This window comes from Lagenorhynchus albirostris, chromosome 15, assembly GCF_949774975.1.
Source record: "Lagenorhynchus albirostris chromosome 15, mLagAlb1.1, whole genome shotgun sequence".
Lineage (NCBI taxonomy): Eukaryota > Metazoa > Chordata > Mammalia > Artiodactyla > Delphinidae > Lagenorhynchus > Lagenorhynchus albirostris.
This window is the reverse complement of record NC_083109.1, coordinates 72432400-72454058: the sequence shown is the minus strand read 5'-3', so window position 1 is coordinate 72454058 and position 21659 is coordinate 72432400. Positions and strand designations below refer to the sequence as shown.

Sequence of the window (21659 nt, the reverse complement as noted above, 5' to 3'; positions counted from 1 at the left end):
CACTGGGTTGTCTTCTGTGTTCTGGTCGGGGGTAAGTAATGGGAATTTGGGCATCAGATAAGGTTCAGTGGAGATCCCTGGATTGACAAATTAGAAACTAGAAGGGTCTTTGGGTGCACTGTTTTCTCTACGTTTCAGAATGTCTTGTGACAAAGGGTTCCACGGTCAAGTAAGTACAGGAAATTCCTGTACCCTTATTGGGGATTCTTGGTGATCAAAGTATGTTAAAGTCATCGATAAGTCCTGCAATGAACAAATCTATTTTGCTTTGTTTAGCCCACACTTACTTGACCTGTTACTGAGTAGCTCTACTTCTGTCTTTTTGCAGATAATAAACTGAGGCCCAAAGTTAGTATATTTCCCACAAATTGCAATAACAAATTAGAAAATACACTTGGGGTCCCATTCACAATAACAACAAAACCCATAAACTACAAAGAAGTAAATCTCACAAAAAACATGCAAACCCTGTATGAAGAAAATAGTATCTTTGTCCTGAAGGATATAAGACCTAATTAAATGGAGATATACCATGTACCTGAGTGGAAAGTTATTATTAAAAGATGTTGATTCTCCAGTTTAATCCTTAAGTTCATTGCCATCCAAAAGAATTTTTTAACAAAACTTGAAAATCCTAAATTCCTGTGCAATATATATATATGTAAAAACAGTGGAGGGGACTTCCCTGGTGGTCCAATGGTTAAGACTCCGTGCTCTCAATGCAGGGGGCCCAGGTTCGATCCCTGGTCAGGGAACTAGATCCCATATGCCGCAGCTAAGAGCCCACATGCCGCAGCTAAGACCCAGCACAGCCAAATACATAAATTAATAAATATTTTTAAAAAACCAACAACAGTGAAGCTGTCAGGACTTCCCTGGCGGTCCAGTGGTTAAAACTCCGTGCTTCCACTGCAGGGGGCAAGGGTTCGATCCTTGGTCAGGGAACTAAGATCCTGCATGCTGTGTTGCTCAAAACAAAAACAAAAAAACAGTGGAAATGATGTATTTGACACGCTAGATAATCAAACACCAAAGCACTGGAATAAAAACAGGAGATTACTGACATAAGAATAAATTAATAGAGTGGGGGAGAGGGTTCAAAAGCAGCCCTATTTCTGGGAATGTAGTTTATGATAAATATGATTATTCAAATCGGGAGAAATGTAGGCTGTTAAATAATTTGATAGTTATAGCTGTACTCTGGAAGACTACATAACTTTTAAAGTAATTTTGCAAAGAACCAAAAATGGAAAAACAAAAATGAGGCGCCACATTTAGTGTAAACTGAGAAGATGATTTGATGTTTATCAAAAGTTAAATACTTCATGATGTATGTAATCATTATGCTGTACGCCTTAAACATACAGTACTGTATGTCACGTCTCAAAACTGGAAGAGGGGAAAAAAGCAAACAAACACATTTTTTTAAAAAAGGTTAAATGCATATACTCTCAGCAAGTACACCTCAAAGAATTTACATCACAGATTTCCTTTTCCAGTTTTGTGGCAAAACTGAAGATGAAAGATTCTTTGGTGCAGCAAAATTTGTGATAACTGGGAACACCGTATATGTCCATTAGCAAAGGACTAACTATATAAGGCCTCTGTAAGATATATTATGCAACAGTTTTTTTAAAAATGAGGCTTATCAGTAGTGGGAAGCAGCCGCACAGCACAGGGAGATCAGCTCGGTGCTTTGTGACCAACTAGAGGGGTGGGATAGGGAGGGTGGGAGGGAGACACAAGAGGGAGGACATATGGGGATATATGTATATGTATAGCTGATTCACTTTTTTATAAGGCAGAAACAAACACACCACTGTAAACCAATAAAGATGTTTAAAAAAAAAAAGCCAAGAGAAAGAAAAACACAAAGCTCAAAAAAAAAAAAAATGAGGCTTATCAGGACTTCCCTGGCGGCGCAGTTGTTAAGAATCCACCTGCCAATGCAGGGGACACGGGTTTGAGCCCTGGTCTGGGAAGATATCACATGCGACAGAGCAACTAAGCCTATGCGCCACAACTACTGAGCCCATGTGCCACAACTACTGAAGCCCGCATGCCTAGAGCCAGCGCTCCGCCACAAGAGAAGCCACCGCAATGAGAAGGTCACGCACCACAGCAAAGAGTAGCCCCTGCTCGCCGCAACTAAAGAAAGCCCGCAGGCAGCAATGAAGACCCAACACACACAAAAATAAGTAAATAAAATTTTTTTAACTGTTTAAAAAAATGAGGCTTATTAATCTATGTTGTTGAGCAATATTCAAAAAATATGTCAAGTGTAAAATAGTGAAGTACAAAGCAGTGTGGTCAGTATGCTCCCATTTGGGCCGAATTACACATAAGTGCTCAAATTCCTATAGAATATTTCTAGAAAGATAATCAAGAACTGATTCTGGACTATAAATTCTAACCACCAGGGCCTTCTGCATTTATAAGCCAAAACAAAGCCAAAGGTCAGAGTGAACCAGATCCTTCTTTCTATGCTGTTATCTGTAGACTTGGGGGCCACCAAGTTGGCAGCCTTAGGAAGTGCCCGGTGTGCCACTGCCAGTCATGGGGACTAGGCAGCAGCTGGCTGAAGCCCAGGACTGGTACACCAGGTAGCACCTGGAGCAGAAGTACTAGGTATCCCCTTGGTGTCAGGGGCCTCACTCAGTGTTGTCATGCCCAGGCCCTCATTCCTGTTCTCCACAGCAGAACAAGGGGGCCACATGGCAACAGCAGGGATCAGTGTCATGGCTGCAGAAAGAGGGCATCAGTTTGACCAAGGACACTCACTGCCCAGAACCATATCCAGAGCAGGAAAGAAACAGACACCGGACTGAGGGATTGAAAGCAGGGGAACTTTTGTTTACTACTGACTTGAGTTTTGGCCTTGAGCAAGATGATTTATCTTGGGGTTTGGGGAGGCACCTTTTAAAAATAGGTGTAAAGATACCATATACACTAATCAACAGATATCCCTGGGTATCTATCTACAGTGAAGGATGAAGTGGGTCCCCTGGATGTTCAGAACAGATCCACAACTCCTGCTCCCTTTCTGGGCCCAGACAACACACCCATCCCTTGGTCCCTCTTCTCTGACACCCCCAGTATCCCATACCCTAGTTCCTGCTCCCTGAGGACACAGTCTGACTTTCAAAAAATTAACAGCATTATTAAAATATAATTCATATACCATACAATTAACCTGTCTGAAGTGTACAATTCAGTGTTTTTTTGGTATATTCACAGGGTTATGCGACCATCACAGTCTGATTTTAGAATATTCTCATACCCTCAAAAGAAACTCCATACCCATTAGCTGTCACTTCCTATTGATCCAAGCCCCTCCCCCCACCAACCCTTTTCCCTCAGCCCTCGTCAATGGCTAATCTACTTTCAGTCTCTATAGGTTTGCCTATTGTGGACATTTCATGTAAATGGAGTCATACAATATGTGGTCTTTTGTGACGGATTTTTTACTTGGCATAATGTTCTCAAGGCTCATCCATGTTGTAGTTTGATCAATTCTTCATTCTTTTTTATTGTCAAATAATATTCCATTGTATGGCTATGCTACCTTTATTTATCCTTTCATCAGCTGATGGACATTTGGGTCTCCATCTTTTGTCTATTGTGAGTAATGCTGCTGTGAACATTCATGTACAAGTTGTTTTTTTTTTGTTTTTTTGATTTCTTTTTGGTTTTTTTTGCGGTACGCGGGCCTCTCACTGTTGTGGCCTCTCCCGACACGGAGCACAGGCTCCGGACGCGCAGGCTCAGCGGCCATGGCTCACGGGCCCAGCCGCTCCGCGGCATGTGGGATCTTCCCGGACCGGGGCACGAACCCGTGTCCCCTGTATCGGCAGGCGGACTCTCAACCACTGCGCCACCAGGGAAGCCCCAAGTTGTTTTTTTTTTAAATGAACTAAGTGAGCCTGTCTTTTTTTAAAATACATTTACTTATTTTATTTTATTTATTATTTTTGGCTGCACTGGGTCTTCATTGCTGTGCACGGGCTCTCTCTAGTTGTGGTGAGCGGGGACTACTCTTTGTTGCAGTGCACGGGCTTCTCATTGCGGTGGCTTCTCTTTGTTGCGGAGCACAGGTTCTAGGTGCGCAGGCTTCAGTAGTTGTGGAATGTGGGCTCAGTAGTTGTGGCTTGCGGGCTCGGTAGTTGTGGCTCACGGGCTGTAGAGCACAGGCTCAGTAGTTGTGGTGCACGGGCTTAGTTGCTCCGTGGCATGTGGGATGTTCCCAGACCAGGGATCAAACCCATGTCCCCTGCATTGGCAGGCGGATTCTTAACCACTACGCCACCAGGGAAGTACCTGTACTTTTGGGTGGACAAATTTTCAATTCTCTGTGTATATATCTAGGAGTGGAATTGCTGGGTCATATGGTAACTCTATGTTTAACCATTTGAGCAACTGTCAGACTGTTTGCCAAAGTGGCTGCACCATTTTACATTCCCACCAACAGGGTATGAATGTTCTAGTTTCTCCACATCTTCACCAACAGTTGTTATTATCTGTCTTTTTTATTACAGCCATCCTAGTAGGTGTAAATTTGTTGTTTTGATTTACATTTCCCTGGCGGCAAATGATGTTGAGGATCTTTTCATGGGCTTATTGGCCATTTGTATATCGTCTTTGGATAAATATCTATTCCAAGTCCTTTGCCCATTATTATTATTATTTTTTAATTTGGCTGTGCTGGGTCTTAGTTGCGGCACATAGGATCTTTTAGTTGGGATCTAGTGGGATCTAGTTCCCCGACCAGGGATCAAACCCGGGCCCCCTGCATTGGGAGCACCAAGTCTTAGCCACTGGACCACCAGGGAAGTCCCCCTTTGCCCATTTTTTAAATTGGATTGATTCTGTTGAGTGGTAAGACTTATGTATTCTAGATACAAGTTCCTTATGATTTGCAAAAATTCCCTCCCGTTGTGTGGGTTGTATTTTTACTTTCTTGATGGTGCCCTTTAAAGCACAAACATTTTTAATTTTGATGATGTCCAATTTGTCTATTTTTGTCTATTTTTGCTTGTGCTTTGAGAGCCATATCTAATAACCCATTTCCTAATACAAGGTCATGAAAATTTATGCCTATGTTTTCATCCAAGGGTTTTATAAACATTTACAAAGTTTATAATTTAGTTATAAATGTAAAGGTTTAAAATGCATAAAAGTTTTTTTCAAATAAACTATGTTTTTATAGCTAAAAGCTCTTACATTTAGATTTTTGATCCATTTTGAGTTAATTTTTTATTTTTTGAGTTAATTTTTGTATATGGTTTGAGGTAAGGGTCCAACTTCATTCTTCTGCATGTGGATATCCAGTTGTCCCAACTCCATTTACTGAAAAGACTATTTTTTCTCCACTGAATTGTCTTGACTTCATTGTTGAAAATAAACTAACTGTAAATATAAGGGTTTATTTCCAGACTCTCAATTTTATTCCCTGGGTATATATCTTTCTTTATGCCAGTATCACATTGTTTTGCTTACTGTAGCTTGGTAGTAAAATTTTAAATCAGGACCTGTGAGTCTTCCAACTTGTTCTTCTATTTCAAGATTAGTTTTGTTTTTCTAGATCCCTTGCATTTCCATATGAATTTTAGGATCAGCTTGTCAACTTTTGCAAAAAAGGGAAAGAAAAGCAAGCTGTCTGGGATTCTGATAGGGATTGCATTGGCTCCGTAGATCAATTTGAGGAGTACTGTCATCTTGACAATATTAAATCTTCTGACCCATGAACATGGGGTGTTTTTAAATTTATTTAGATTTTAATTTCTTTCAACAGTGTTTTATAGTGTTCAGTGTATAAATCTTACCTTTCTTTTGTTAAATTTATATAGAAGTATTTTATTCCTTTTGTTCCTATTGTAAATGGAATTGTTTTCTTTCTTTTTTGGATTGTTCATTGCTAGTGATGAGAAATACAATAGATTTTTGTACATTGTTCTTGTTTTCTGAAACCTTGCTGAACCAGTTTACTAGCTCTAATATTTGTGTGTGTGTGTATTCCTAAGGATTTTCTATATACAAGATCATGTCATCTGTAAAATGAGATTGTTTACTTCTTCTTTTCCAGTCTGGATGCCATTTGTTTCTTTTTATTGCTTACAGGGTTAAATAGAAGTGATGGGAGAAGACATCCTGATCTGAGGGGGAAAACATCCAGTCTTTCATCATTTAAGTATGATGTTAGCTGTGACTTTTTCACAGATGTCCTTTGATAATTAGCAAGTTAAGGAAGTTCCCTCTTATTCCTAGTTTCTTAAGCTTTTTTAAAACATCAAAGTTGTTGGGCTTCCCTGGTGGCACAGTGGTTAAGAATCCACCTGCCAACGCAGGGTACACAGGTTCGAGCTCTGGTCCGGGAAGATACGACATGCCGCACAGCAACTAAGCCCGTGTGCCACAACTACTGAGTCTGCGTGCCACAACTACTGAAGCCTGAACGCCTAGAGCCCATGCTCCTCAACAAGGGAAGCCACGGCAATAAGAAGCCCGTGCACCACAACGAAGAGTAGCCCCGGCTCACTGCAACCAGAGAAAAGCGTTCACACAGCAATGAAGACCCAATGCAGCCAAAAATAAAATAAATTAATTAAAAAGAAAAAGAAAATCGAAGTTGTTGGATTTTGTCAAATGTATTTTCTGTGTCTATTGAGATGATCAGAGGGTTTTTGTTCTTTATTCTACTAATATTCTTTATTACATTAATTGATTTTCAGATGTTAAACCGACCTTGCATTCTTGAGATAAATCCCACTTATATAATCATTTTTATATATTGCTGAATTTTGTTTGCTAGTATTTTGTTGAGGAGTTTTACATCTATATTCATAAGAAATAGTGATCTGAAGTTTTCTTTTCTTGTGATGTCTTTGTCCTGTTTTGTTATCTGGATAATTCCCAGACAGTCTGACTTTTGGCCCTCACTTTTCTTCTGCCCCAACTTCAATTCCCTGGCTCTCTGCCAGGACTGTCCCAGGTAGTGAAAGCATCTTGGGAATGCAAAATCATAGGCCCCGCTGCTGGGGCAATAGCTGGCATCACTCCTTAGTCTGTACTTTGGACTTCAGTCATGATCCCCTCCCCAGCTGAATGTCTGCATAAACTGGGACTCCTTGCAGGAGAAAACTCCAGAACCAGGGCTGAGGCAGAGGTAAGGGAAGGCAGCAGGCTTTGTAGATGGGGCGGTCATTCTAGATTCAACCAAGGAGATTTGGAGACTTGTTCTCAATTACTTATGCACAGCCCACTCTCAACTAAAAGCCCTCTCCCTGGAGCCTGCTTTCCATTCAAGTCCTATCCCAGCTCTGACCTCATCTCTTACCCACTTTTTACACTCAGCAGGCTCCAGCCATGCTGGCCTTCTGTTTATTTTCTTCCCAGTCTTGGGACCTTTGTACTTGCTGCTTCCTGGGGATGGAACCCATAATCCTAGATTTGCCCATGATGCTCTTTCTGTTCAAGTCTCAGCTCAAATCTTACTGCTTCTACTGCTGCATAATAAATGACCACAAACTTAACATCTTAAAAACAACGTCCATTTCTTATCTTATGGTTCTATAGATTAGAAGTCCAGGCTGATTCAGCTGGGTCCTCTACTTGGTGTCTCATGAGGATGAAGTCAAGGTCTTGGCCAGTGTGAGCTTTTATCTGGAGGCCCTGGCATAGAATCCACTGGCAGACTCACCTGGGTTATTAACAGAATTCAGTTCCATTTGGCTGTTGAAATGAGGTCCCTGTTTCTTTGTTGGCTGTCAGCCAGTGGTTGTTCTCAGTTTCTAGAGGCCATCTACATTCCCTGGCTAGGAGCCCCTCCCTCTTCAAGATCAGCAATGGCACATTGAGTCCTCCTGCTTCAAATTTCTCTGACTTCTGTCTTCCTCTTCTGTAGCTAGCTGGAGAAGCTGTTCAGCTTTTAAGAGCTCATATGATTACATTTGGTCCACATGAATAATTCAGGGCAATCTCCCTATCTTAAGGTCAACTGATTAGTAAACTTAATTACATCTGCAAAGCCCTTTTTCTCATGTTAGGTAACATATTCATAGAGATTAGGGCATGGAATCTTTGGGGGCCATTATTCTCCTTACCACAGTTCACCTTCTAGCCCTCAAAGATTCATGTCTGTCCCACACACAAAATACACTCACTTCCTCCTGAGGTCCCTAAAAGTCTCATCCCATTACAGCATCAAGTCAGAGTAAAAAAAAAAAAAAAAAAGTCTCATATAAATCTCATCAAACCAAAAGTCCCAAGTCTCATTATCTAAATTAGATGCAGATGAGGCTCTGGGTATAATCCATCCTGGAGCACAATTCCTCCCATCTGTGGACCTATGAAACTAAAGAAACAAGTCATGTACTCCAACATGCAATGCTGAGACATGCATAAGGTAATAGTTATAGACATTCTGGTTCAAAAAGGGAAGAAATGGAAGGTAAAAAGGAGTCACTGATCCAAAGCAACTTCAAAAGCCAGCTGGGCAAATTTCTTTAGGTGTCCAGGCCTACAAGTAACCCTCCATGGCTCTGCTCTGCCTTCTGAGCTCTCAGTTCTGCCCTTTGGATTAATCACCTCCCCTAAGAAACCATTCCTGACTATCTTTTAGAACAGCCGTCTCCAACCCCTTGTAATTTTTTGTCACAACACACTGCTTAATTTTTTAATAATACATGTCCTGGTTTTAGGATGTCTTAGCTATTTCTTTACTTGTCATCTCCACTAAAATATAAACTCCATGAAAGCAGAGACCTTGTCTGAATTTTCACCTCTATTTCTCCAGCACCCGCCATAATGCCTGGTGCGTTAAGTCTTGCTCAATAAATATTTGGGGAATAAATGAAAGAATCAGTTAAATGTGGATTGGGGTGCTGTGGTATGCTGAACAATAGTCCCCCAAATATGTCCACATCCTAATCCCTGGAACCTGAGAATGTTACTTGACATGGTAAAAGGGATTTTGCCAATGTGATTAAGTTAAGGATGGTGAAATGGTAGATTATACTGGAGTATCTGGATAGGCCTAAGGTAATCACAAGGGTCCTTATAAGAGGGAGACAGGAAGGTCAGAGCGGGAGGAGAAGGTGATATGATAGAAGCCAAGATTGGAATGATGTGCTTTGCAATGGAGGATAGGGCCACTAGCTAAGGAATGCAGGCATCAGTTAGAAACTGAAAAAGGTAAGCAAATGGTTCCTCCAGAAGGAGCCAGCCCAGCCAACTCCTTGACTTTAGCCCAGTGAAACTAATTTTGGATTTCTGACCTCCAGAGCTATAAAAGAATACATGTATGCTGTTTTAAGCCACTAAGTTTATGGTAATTTGTGCCAGGAGTAATAAGAAACTCAAGTTCCATTGCCTAAAGCAAACCATAGCTGATGTCAGTGGAGTGGGGATATATAATCTTTTCGTATGGAGGGGCCCCACAGGGAAGGCCAACGAGTTTTTGAACAATTGTAAAATCTTCCCCCGTCTGCCCTCTTTGTCACAAATACTGTCTTTTGTGTTTCCTCCACATGCAAAATAAATGCATCCCCGTCTCAAGGCAGACCACCCAAATGACCTATCTAATCATGGCATCAGGCTCAAATCCAGGACCTCTGATAGTCTCTATATCAGGTCCAGATGTGGCATCTCTTGATCCAGAGACCTATGACCCAAAGTAAATAAACAGATAAACAGATAACTAGATAGATAAATAACTAGATAAATAGATCAATCAATCAATCACAAGTTATCTCTGTCCCCTCCACCACATCCAACATATGAAGTGGAACAGGGACAGGATAATAGCAGTAAATACCCTCATTCAGAAGGAAAAATGGGAGACAGAAGTTACTGGTCTATGATAATTCTAAAAATCCTGCTGGGCAGATGTTGAAAAGGACCCCCTTCCTTCCCCTGGGAGTGAGACTGCTTCCTGGGACTAGTTCCCTAGTTCATTCTTCTCCATGTCCTTAGCTCTGCCTTTGTTTGTTTGTTTATTTGGCTGTCTTAGTTGGGTCTTAGTTGCCCCGTGCGGGATCTCCAGTTGTGGCATGCGGGATCTTTAGTTGCAGCATGTGGGATCTAGTTCCCTGACCAGGGATCAAACCCAGGCCCCTGCATTGGGAGTGCAGAGTCTTAACCGCTGGACCACCAGGGAAGTCCTGGCTCTGCCCTTACAATGGCCCATCCTTTTCCATTTATTCTCCTTGGCCACATTTGAGAACACTTGGAGGTTATGCCTTTCTTTAATAAGGCAGCTTTCTTTTTTTTTTTTTTTTTTTTGCGGTACGCGGGCCTCTCACTCTCGTGACCTCTCCTGTTGCGGAGCACAGGCTCCAGACGCACAGGCTCAGTGGCCATGGCTCACGGGCCTAGCCACTCTGCGGCATGTGGGATCTTCCCGGACCGGGGCACGACCCCATGTCCCCTGAATTGGCAGGCGGACTCTCAACCACTGCACCACCAGGGAAGCCCCAGACATGCCTCTTTTTCGACTTAGTTGTAGGCAAATGGAGAGTTACACTCTTAATCTCTTTTCCCTGAATCACCTTGTATAACTGAAAGGATTTACTGGAAACCACTTCGACCAAGTCAGAGGTTTTTACATAAGGCATGAGAGCCATACACTTGATATGGCCCTTGCCACAAAGATGAGTTTGTTTTTTTACAATAAATTTATTTATTTATTTATTTTATTTTTGGCCGCACTGGGTCTTCGTTACTGCGCGTGGGCTTTCTCTAGTTGAGGCGAGTGGGGGCTACTCTTCCTTGCAGTGCGCGGGCTTCTCATTGCAGTGGCTTCTCTTGTTGTGGAGTACAAGCTCTAGGCACGCAGGCTTCGGTAGTTGTGGCTCATGGGCTCTAGAGTGCAGACTCAGTAGTTGTGGCGCACAGGCTTAGTTGCTCCACGGCATGTGGGATCTGCCCCAATCAGGGCTCAAACCTGTATCCCCTGCATTGGCAGGTGGATTCATAACCACTGCGCCACCAGGGAAGTCCCACAAAGATGAATTTTAATAAAACTTTGTGCCTTAACGGCCTTGTCAAGTTGTATCTTTCACTGGTTAAAAATCTGGATCACTTGCCTGGAGTTTCTATATTCTCTTCCATTTCTGCTTAAAAACTGGCCAATTATATTCTGAGTCATCTCTTTCTTACAGTAACTTGTCAAATGCACGCAATAGCAACCAAGGCATGCTACTAATATTCTCTTTCCCCAATTTTTTGCCTAAAGCTCTAAACTCAGTTGGACGTTATTTATACTCTTAGTTCTATTCCCAGCTTACAGTTTAAAAAAGTGCTTCACCACTGCATAACACACATCACCATCTTTCCAGCTTCCAATGGTAGTTTCCTCACCAGCCACTGTCCAGCTCCAAAGCCAATGACACACAATTCAGGTTTATTTTTTATTGTAGCAACACCCCACTGCTGGGTAATAATTCTGTAACAGTTGAAAGGACTGTTGATGTGGTAACAACCAACCTCAAAATATCAGTGGCTAACAGCAAGAGAAGTTTCTCATTTACATTACGCATCATTTTACAGGTGGGCTACAGCTCAGCTTCATGTCCTGTTAATTCTGGGTTCCAGGCTGAAGAAGTCTTGATCTGGCAACTGACAGTTTCATGGCCGAGGAAAAAGAGAAGGGAAGCTCTCAGAATACTCATTGGTGCTTAAAGCTTCTATTTGGAAGTGGTACTTTGCATTTCTACTCATATTCCATTGGCCATAGCCAAGCCCATTGTAAGTGGGGCATGAATGTATAATCCTCCTAAAGAGAGGGGCCCAGTAGGAAGGACAGCATATATTTGGAACAATAATCTACCACAGGGCTGTACCGGAAACTGATATCAATCACTGAACTCGTCCATTCTTGCTTCATATGCACTCTGCTGCAGCGTTTTGTACCATGTGACACCTCTCATACATCTTGATCAAGGGTAAAATCTTGACTCAAGGTAGACAATTCATAGGTAGGTCAATGTAGCCTGACCTGGACCAGTCAGGTTCCTTTTCTTAAGAATCTGAAGCATGAAATATTCAGCGGGTGAGGGAGTAAGTGGAGAGGGCTTGCAGGTGAAAGGTGATACAACATGATTTGGAAAAGCCACAACTAACACAGGCTATGTTCCCTGAAAGCTGGGCTGACAGCAGCCAAGCCAGGATTTCAGTGCAAAACGTGCCCTGAGCCCCTCACTCAGGTCGGTTTCCCACAGGGAAGGGGTATATGCAAGGAAGCCTGTGAAACCTCCGGTGCACTTGTCTTCTAAGTCTGCTCCAAACTTGCCACTCACCTGTTCAAAAATCTTCTATAGGTCCCCACAGCCCACAGAAAAAGTTCAAATTGTTGAGCCCGGCATCTGAGCCCTCGCTTGGCCATCTAGCCACCTCTTCCAGGAGGTTCTGGATGGCGTCCTGGGTGAGACGGTTAAGCAGCCTTTCAGGGTGGCGCTGTCCAGCACGGCCAAGCGGAAGACACACGCTGCACGTGGACACCCAGCTGCGTAGATGTGGCAGTCTCCGCGTCGGCTTGACAATCTCTATCAGATTCCAGTAGGTACCATGGGTCGTGCAGTTTGATTCTGAAGGCAGAAAAATGGGGGACTGGACAAAGGCGACCAAGAGGACAGGATTCTGCTGAAGCAGCAGGCCGCAAGGGGAAGAGATGGAGAATGGAGAATCAGGGAAGCGCAGAGGCCCCGCGTCCAAATCAGTCTTCCCCTGGGGCAGGATCCATCCGGTTCCGCAGTTTCCCCATTGGGTGGGCATCCATAGTGTTCGAACGCTTCTGAAAATGAGGGGTTACTTCCTGTAGGCGTCTACTAGAGTTTCTTCTGTACACAGGACACAGGATCTCAGACAGGACGAAGGCGTGGGTAACCTCCCAGACTCGGCCAGCCGCAAGTCCGAGCAGCTAGGGAGAGCGACCCGGCCACGCCTTCTCGCGTGAGGTTCCGACTCCCTGCGCACGCCTGCCAGTCTCTCACTGGCCAGCCGCCTTCCGTCTCCTTTGGCGTTTTGATCATGCCCCTTGAGCTCTGTGATCCAATCGCTTTTGGGTGCGACTGAGGACTCGCTCTGAGGCCCCGCCCACATCAGCGTCCTCTAATTGCTGTTTAATACCTGGTGCTCACTCCTTCAGGACGCCCTACGGACCAATCCTGATGCTCTTCAGGAACAACACTTAGGTCCGCTAGTCAGTCGTTTTCCAAGTGGCGACCGGGCTACCCTTCAGCCACACCCCGTACACTCGGGGCCAAGTGTACCCTCGGATCTGGCGCAGGCACCGAGCAACCGCCATTCTAGGGCCACAGGGCGGCGCTGCAGGCGGGCGCCCAGCCACGGATGGAGGCTGGGCGGTCCTGTCCCACGTCACTGGGGCCCAATCCCGCCCTCTGACCCCTCCCCCATCCCGGGTCCAGGGGCGGGTCCGAGTCTGCACCAACGACCACACAGCTAGCCCTTCATCGCTCGCATCGCCCCGGCACCCACGTGTGCACCCCATACTTGGTGGCCGAAGCGAGCGGTACTGCAACCAGACGGGCTGGGCTACAGGAGCAGCAGCGGTGACCTGTGGGATCGAAAGTGCGATGGGACAGGGCGGCTGGAACCCGGCTCCCAGACCTTGGTCAGGATCAAGCACCTCCCTCTTTTTACCAGGCTTCGGAGCCAGGAGCCCTGAAACTAGGTGTCTGGGGACAGGCGCCACACCCAGCTGCAGAAACTAGGCATGGGACTTGGAACTCTTAGACATTTAGAGTGGAAGCCTGGAGCTCAGGTGAGTCATGGAAACCCTGGGGTCAGGCTCCTCTGCCTCCTCTACCCGCTTCAGCCACAAGACCTGAGAAACAAGGTGAGCTGATACAGTGCCTGGCTCCATAACCTGAACTCATATAAGAGGCAATGCCTTTTTCTGGGCACAGGGCCTGGCCTGTTGAACCCTTTGCCTGGCAACCTCTTCACTGATTCTTCCCATAACTGGCCCCTCCTCACTTGCCACGCCACTCAAATATCGCCCCCTCTGAGACAGGCCCTTCCGAGTCCACTATATCCAAAGTAACAGGCTCAATTACTTTTTCACAGTGCCTCTTCTTCTTGGCCTCAGGAATGCCCAAAGATCACACACACACACACACACACACACACACACACACACACACACACACACACACACACACACACACACACACACACACACACACACACACACACACACACACACACACTCCACCTGTGTCCCAGCCTGGCCTGGCTCAGCCTCACTCCTTTGGGGTTAGGTACTCACAGCCAGATGTGGGTGTTACACCCTCCCGGCCCCACTCATTCTCATGGGAGAGTAGAAGGGCACTGCCAGCCTGGTGTGCTCACAGCACCTACGACAGTCTGATCTGAGCCTGCCTGGGCTGGGCCTGTCCCCAAGGGTGGCCAGGAGGTGGGAGGCTGGTTACCTGGAGGCCCTGGACCAGCCTTTTCAGGAACACACATGCACAGGGGAATCTCCAAGCTTTTTTTTTTTTTTTTAATTTCTTACAAAACCACATGTCCCAGCCAGATAGGACAGTGCAGGCCCGCCCCCAGGCACTGTGGCTGGAGGAGGGAGGCCCCCATGGATGAGGGGCTGCCGACCCCAGAAGGACCGTCTGCCCCTCTGCACAAGGCCAGTCTGAGGAAGGGGTCTGGCTGGAGGCTCTGTCCTGCCCACCCCCAGCTGCTGGGAGAGAAGGTAGACCCGGGGTCCCTGGTGCTCTTAGTGCCTGCAAGGGAAGGAGTGCAGAAGAGGGTCTGAGGGGAGGAGGAAAGGCTGGGGTCAGGGATGGGGCAGGCCAGGGGGAAGGCCCACAGTATCTCACCGAGAATATGCAGCGCTATCAAACCAATGTGGAGACGCTAATGATGACCACCAGAACGAGGACAGTGACGGACAAACAGATGGCAATAAAGACTTTCTTCTGTGGGAGAGGAGTGGGGTCAGGGAAACTCAGGAGGGGAAGGAGGGCCACCCGGGGGGTGGGGTGGGGGGAGGCTGACCTTCCGCGCCTTCTTCTGGCTCTCCAGGGCCATCTTGACATGTTCCTGCCCACGTTCCACATAGTCTGCTGAGCTCAGAATGTTCTTCTCAATTCTGTTGATCGTCTCCCCCTGTTCGGAAGAGGGGGCGGTTCAGGCAGGTAGGAATGACTGGGGGTGGAGGGCCCAGCAGCTCCTCAGTCTGCCCAGCCCAACCACAAATGACTGAAGGACATTCCTGGCAGAGAACACTGCACTAACAAAGATGTGGAGGCAGGACCACATCTGACCAAAGTCCGCTCTCCTGCAGGTGGCTTCGAGGCTCCCTTCCACCATGTGGTCCCTTCTGTCCTGCTCCCTCTCCCCATACAACCTCTACTCGCAGTGCTGGCTGGGAGCTGAGTGCCTTACATGGCTCCTATATTTTCACACAGGGTGAACTTTTGTCGCCTCACAAGTCTGTCTGAAGTCGTGTTCTTTAGGCCTGTCTCCCTGCTGCTGTGAAGCTCTCCCTATCCTGGTACTCCTACCGAGTGAAAGCTCTTCCCCATGACTCCCAGCTGCGAAAGAGCATTGGGTCAGCTCCTCCAGGACAGGGCTGGAAGCTCCCCTTATCCTGAGATAAGGGCCAGGGGAAGAATACCACCTTGCACTCCATCCTTGTACAGATTTTAGGAGGCAGGCCCTCTAGGGGGCAGCTGTGGAGCTCTCAGAAGTATGAGGGTAGATTCCGTTGGTGAAGGAGAAGCCAGGGTTGGGGCCATACCTGGGGTGGGCTCAAGTTTGAGGGATGGGGTACAATGTATAGAGGAGTGGCCATCCAGGTAGCTGTTCAGGAGGACGCAATTTGGGGGCACAGCTAAGGATGGAAATAAAGGCCAGCCTGGGGGCTTGGCCCAGTCTGGAGGGGAACAAAAGCCCCGGGGAGAGAGGCTAAGGGTGGAGGTGGGCTGACAGGCACAACACAGTCTCACGTCTGGGGGCTGAATCAAGCCTGGCCAGCTGCCTGGGGTGCCCACCTGCATCTCCACTTCAGTAGCCAGAAAAGTGAAAATCTCATGAAGTTCACGGATACTGCGCTCAAGCTGCTGGATCTCACTGTGCCGGGCCGAGATCTCATTTAGGGCCTGTCGAGTCACCTGTGTGTCCTTCAGTATCTGGAGAGTGGACAGGAGTGAAGGGACAAGTCACAGGGAAACCAGCAGCAGGTTCAGAATTTTCTGTTCAGCTTTGGAGCGGCCCTCAGGCCTAGAACTGGGGCCAGGCCCCTGATGAGTGGTTCCAGGCAGGCTAATTCGTGCCCTTCCGGGCCTCAGGATTCCCTCCATGAAAAACGGCCAGGACTCAGAGAGGACGGGGGGCCCGGAAGAGGGAGGCTGGCTGTGGCCACTCACATTGGACACAAACACCTCGCTCTGCCCGCTGTCCAGCATCTGCTCCAGCTCCTCGTCAGACACCATTCCAGCATTTGCTGTGAAGGAAAAGGCCAGGCTCAGAGCTGGTCAGGTCACCTGACCCTGTGGGCCGGACGCCGCAACTCACTGATCTTCAGCTGCCTCCGAATCCGCTCCACGTTCTTCTCCCGGTATTCGGACTGCATTGAGTTGCACTTGTTGATGAGCTCCACAAATTGTTGGGACAGGACCCCGTGCTAAGGATGGAGAATAGAAGCTGGGTACTCCTGGGAGGATCCCTGCCCGGTCTGGGCTTCAGCATCCCCGTGGGTACAGTGAGCAAAGAGCGTGAGCTCATAGGTGCCTGCTGCCTTGACCACCTTGAAAGGCTCCCCCAGTCTCTCAGAGTAAAAGCCGAAGCCCTTACCAGGACCTGCAAGGCCCTATATGACCCGCCCCTTCCCCCGTTGCCCCTCTGACCTTACCTCCCAACACTGCGCCCTCACCCCTTCCCTCCAACCACAATGGGCTCTTTACTCCTCCCTGAGCAGAGCACAGCCCCACCTCAGGCCTTTACACTTGAGCGCCTTCGGCCTGGAATGCTCAGGCCCCACAAAGGCCTTTAGTCTTTGTTACAATGTCACCTTCTAAGTGAAGTTTTCTCCACCTTATTGCAACCTGCCTTCTCCCGATGTTCTCATTCCCTCTCCTCCTGCTCTTTTCCCTTAATACTTCCTACATTCTAAAATAATTTACTGATTTATTATGGTGATTGTCTCTCCGCACTGGAATGTAAGCTCTGTGAGGATAGGGATCTTTGGTTCACGGCTGTATCCCAAACAGCTGAAAAAGGGTCCGGCACACAGTAGACCCTCAACAACTATTTTTGGAATGCTTGTTGAACACCAGCCTCACTGCTTAGACTAGAGGTGTGCTGGGATGCCCGGGGGTCATAGCGATTGCCCAGATTTTTACAGGCCCACCTGGGCCGTCAGCCTCTCACACCAGTGACTACCACAAGCCCCCCCTCTCCCCCGAAACGCTCTCTCTCCTTGTCGATTTTGCTGATGTCTAAAATCTGCTCATTCCTTGGAGTTCCTTCCTCAAAGACACATCTGCTCTCTTGGCTTCAGCTGTACCCTTTCAAGATGCCCAAACTGTTCCATCTTCAATCTGGGGTCTTTGCTGAGCTCTGGGCCCACCTACTTCAACTCTGATCTCCAAGAACTCCAAACCATGCCTCACTGCGCACCCAGAGGAGGCTGCTCAGACCACCTCAAATCTCCTTACAAAGCTGTTGATTCAGGGACCTTCCCCCCCAGGGAAGTTCCTCTTCCTGACTTCTCGAATTCTGTCCCTGGGGCAGAGGATGTCCCTGTCACATAGGCAGGGAACCTCCCAGCCATTTGACTACACCCTCTTCTTCCCTGGGCAGAGCCATTAGCTACCAAGTCCTACCTGAGTAATGTCTTTGTCATCTATTCAAGCTTAACTCCCCATCTTGGCTTCTAGAAAGTATCTCCTACAGCCGAGCCCAGATCATGTCTAGGGACTCAGCAACTTCTCACTGAATGGAGGAGAAGAGGGCAGTGATATAATGGACTGGAAGTCATGAGACCTGGGTTCTTGACCTTGGGTGAATCCTATTCCTCTCTGAGCCTCAGTTTCCCCATTTGGAAAATCATCTGGTTGGACTTGATGATCTCTAAGGGCCCTTCCTTCTCACATCTGCCATCTAATGATTTATAAAACACTAGCTGAAATTTCCTAGTTCTGGGAATAATGAACCCACCTGGGTTTTTCTCATTCTTGTGTTGACCGAGTTATAGTTCTCATCAGCTTCCTCCTTCTGGGGCTCTATGGCTGTGGAAAGACACAAGAGTATTGGTAGAGCAGGGGAGTTTGACCTGTGGCTTCTGAAATTCGGTTTGGGGACTAGGACCCCAGCCACCCAGCCATACAATAGAGAGGTGCTTATGACCATAGGATGTTTTTTTGGAAATAAAATTTATCATAAAATGACTAATTCTGAGTCTCTGACAGGCAAAAGTATATTTTTCTTTGCAATAAATACGTCAGAGAATTCCCACAGGCATGCAGAGGCCTCCTAACAAAACCCCCATCGGCCTGCCCAAAGAACGCACACTGGTCAGCAAGAATTGTAGAAGTACAGCTGATCCTTGCACAACTGCATGGGTCCACTTATACTTGGATATTTAGAAAACAAATGCATGCTACAGAACTACATGATCCACGGTTAGTTGAATCCACCCATGCAGGACCTGGGATATGGAGGGTGGACCATACAGTTATATGCATATTATGACTTGGGGGGTGGGGTGGCAACACTAACCTCTGCCTCGGTCAAGGGTCAAATGTAAATGGTTTCATTATAAATAAGTGAACCTAAGAGGCAGGCATATGCTGTGGAAAGAACTTTGGACTGGAAGCCAGGAGACGGAGATTCTAGACGTAGGCCTGCTGTGTGACCTGGATATATGTCACTGGCCTCTCTGGGCCACACACTCCCCAGATATACCAGGAGCTGGGCAGGATCAGAGGAAAGTATCTGTCTGAGGTCCTAGAAGCTCACCCTTCAGCTGCGCGCGGATGTCCCTCCCCAGCTGTTTGATCTCGTCGCGCAGGTTCTGCAGGTCCTGCTTCATGCCTGAACAAGAGAAAGCCATGATGCCCAAACAGCAGCCCCTACCTCAACAAATCTCCCTGCCCACCACCTGCGTGGAACTACAATCCCCACAATCCCTCGGGCTCAGCATGCGTTCTACACCCAGGGTTTGACTCACTCTCCTCGGGAAGGGGCGTGGCCAGAATGGTAACCTGCTGCTTCTCCAACTCTCGGACTTTATTCTCCAGCTTGACAATAGTTTGCCGAATTGTCCGAACCTGGGGAGGATGACCGAGAGGGCTGAAGGAGATATGGGGGTACTCCAGGCCGCTATGCTCCTCGGGTCCTCCAGCCCCCTCGTGAATCCAGGCCGAGACCCCAGCCTCTTACCTTCTGGAAGAATTCATCGTCCGGGCTCCCCAGCCGTGCAGTGCCCGGGTGTACCACCAGCGCGACTCTCTCCTTGTCTTCATCGTCCGAGCTGTCATCCCCCTGCCAGGGCCGGGGTCACTGGCATCACTTCCTTAATATTGCTCTCACCCAGCAGGACTCACAGACTTCCGGGTCTTTCCTTCCTAGCCCACAGCCACCCCTCCCTGCCCCGAAGACCAGGAGTCCTGCATTCCAGCCAGACCCCACCCCGTCCGCCTGTCCCCAACCCTGCTGTTCCGACTTCTCACCTGCCTCAGCTCGTGGGTCCTGTCCCGCATGGCGGCCCGAGCTCCCTCTCCCCGGCGCCGGGGACCGGCGGGCCTCAAGATTCTAAGTTTGGAACTCCCGTATCCCACTCACACTCTGACACTCCCCTCCGCCCTCACCCTGCGGACCCCAAAACTGCCCCCTCCACGAGTCGCCAGAGGCTCTTTCCCTGGCACCATCCACAGTCAAGGGGAAGGAGCCGATCTCGGGGACCCCCACGTTTCCACAGGTTGGAATTCCCTTTTCTTCCCCCCCTCCCGCTCCAGTAGCCTCGGCCCCGCCCCCTCTGGGATGACTGGAGCATGCGCACGGGAGCTCGTCCCTTCCCCACCCGAGGGAAAGGCGGAGGTCGGAAGCAGCAGGGCTCCGAACGGAAGCAAAATTGCCAGGACGTGAGAACCCGCCCACTTCGCCGGAACTATCGCATCTTCAAACGGAAATCTACTTGCCAAAAGGGGTGAGAATGCGTCATTGGTATGTAATCTGAGAGGCCCCTCATCTCACATCACCCCACGGTGCACCCCTCCTCGCGTCACGTGACCGGCCCGGTCCCAGCCTCTCGGACCACAGAACGTGACGCTTGGACTGTCACATGTCTCGGCTCTGTCAACTCCGTCTCTGGAACACCTATCTCCCCACGACGTCCTCGGCACCCCGGTGCCCGAGTTACCTCCCTTCAGCCCCCACGCGGCGGGGAGGGGGCGCTGACTATCCCCAGAGGCAGTGGGTGGTAGGACCCTGGCTGAATTCGGCTTTATTTCTTTTGGGTCCGGGCGTGTTGGGCAGACGACTTAGAATTTGGAGCTGTCAACATGATGAGACCTTGAAATTCAGAAAAGAAAAAGATCCAGCATCAGAGAGTTGCAGGGTTTTGTAGGCAGAGCATCTGGGGGTGGGAAGTGACCTCACCCGAGGCAGAAATCTCTTCTCCCGCATACTCCTGGCACAGCTTCTGACAGGTGGGCGGCTGGCGCCCGGCTTGAACGCTGCAGTCCCGCTGCACTCACCACCTTCTGAGCAGCGACACCATTTCAGGGCAGCTCAGGCTGAGAAAAGAGTCTATTATATTGAGCAGCATGTCACTTAGACCGCCGACCCCCCAGACCCCCACCTTGCACCGGAGTCTACCCTCTGGAGCCCACAAAACAATTCCACATTATAGTGGCCTGTGAGCTCTTGAGGTGAGGGCATGACTGTAGGGTTCTCACCAGAATTCCAGCACCTAGTTCAATACCCAGCACATAGTGGACCCTCAGTAGATATTTGGGGTTTTGTTTTGGGTTTTTTTTGAGGTACACGGGCCTCTCACTGTTGTGGCCTCTCCCATTGCGGAGCACAGGCTCCAGACACGCAGGCCCAGCGGCCATGGCTCATGGGACAAGCCGCTCCGCGGCATGTGGGATCTTCCCGGACCGGGGCACGAACCCGTGTCCCCTGCATCGGCAGGCGGACTCTCAACCACTGTGCCACCAGGGAAGCCCAGTAGATATTTGTGGACAGAATCTTAGCCTTTCATATAACTGAAGATGAAGCTTATGGTTCCCTAGTCTTCTCTTTTAGGCTTCAGGCTGTCACGGTGACACTTCCCTAACCCTAGCCCTGTAGACATTCATTCATTCAGTGGATAGTTATTGGGAATTTACTATGGGCCAGACACTGTTCTAGGGCTGGAGATACATGAGGGCGTAACAGACAAGAATGCCTTGCACTTTTGGAACCTACATTCTATAGGAGGAGGCCCCAAGGCCACTGAGTGAGTCTCAGCATAGCCAGGATGAATATTAGTTCTCCTGGATCCCAGGGTTCTTTCCAGGGAGCTTATATGAAGGCCAAGCAAGGGAAGGAAGGGCCCCTTTCTATTATGCCCTACTAAGGAAATCTAGATTTTTTTTTTTTTTTGGCCACGCCGTGCAGCATGCAGGATCTTAGTTCCC

At 48.0% G+C, this 21659-nt stretch overlaps 1 protein-coding gene across 11 annotated transcripts; it reads right to left on the bottom strand.

The window, feature by feature from the left end:
• Nucleotides 1-11391: 11391 nt before the first annotated feature.
• STX4 (syntaxin 4) lies at nt 11392-19998 on the bottom strand. Of its 11 annotated transcripts, XR_009535342.1 has the most exons (12): nt 19711-19987; nt 19417-19518; nt 19205-19326; nt 18994-19068; nt 18193-18263; nt 16549-16657; nt 16401-16477; nt 16026-16163; nt 15028-15138; nt 14850-14948; nt 12294-12787; nt 11392-12023 (listed from the first exon to the last, which is right to left on the bottom strand). XR_009535342.1 is itself a non-coding variant. In XM_060123272.1 (11 exons), exons 1-10 carry the CDS (start codon nt 19734-19736, stop codon nt 14868-14870), a joined length of 912 nt encoding a protein of 303 aa, XP_059979255.1. In that variant the 5' UTR covers nt 19737-19987; the 3' UTR covers nt 11392-12787; nt 14850-14867. The 11 variants fall into 11 exon arrangements, 10 of the variants coding, with proteins under 10 accessions (XP_059979255.1, XP_059979259.1, XP_059979258.1 ...); XM_060123272.1 differs by having other exon boundaries at nt 11392-12787; XM_060123276.1 differs by having other exon boundaries at nt 11392-12787; nt 19205-19304; nt 19707-19982.
• Nucleotides 19999-21659: the final 1661 nt, after the last annotated feature.

Bases quoted from the DNA above. Each gene is read 5' to 3' on its own strand.
- STX4 (XM_060123268.1), bottom strand. From the start codon at position 19,736: ATGCGGGACAGGACCCACGAGCTGAG. The intron at 19,519-19,710 runs GCAGGTGAGAAG...CGGCCCTGGCAG, and splicing joins GACAGGACCCACGAGCTGAG to GGGGATGACAGCTCGGACGA. The intron at 18,264-18,993 runs GTGAGCTTCTAG...GTCTTTCCACAG, and splicing joins CATCCGCGCGCAGCTGAAGG to CCATAGAGCCCCAGAAGGAG.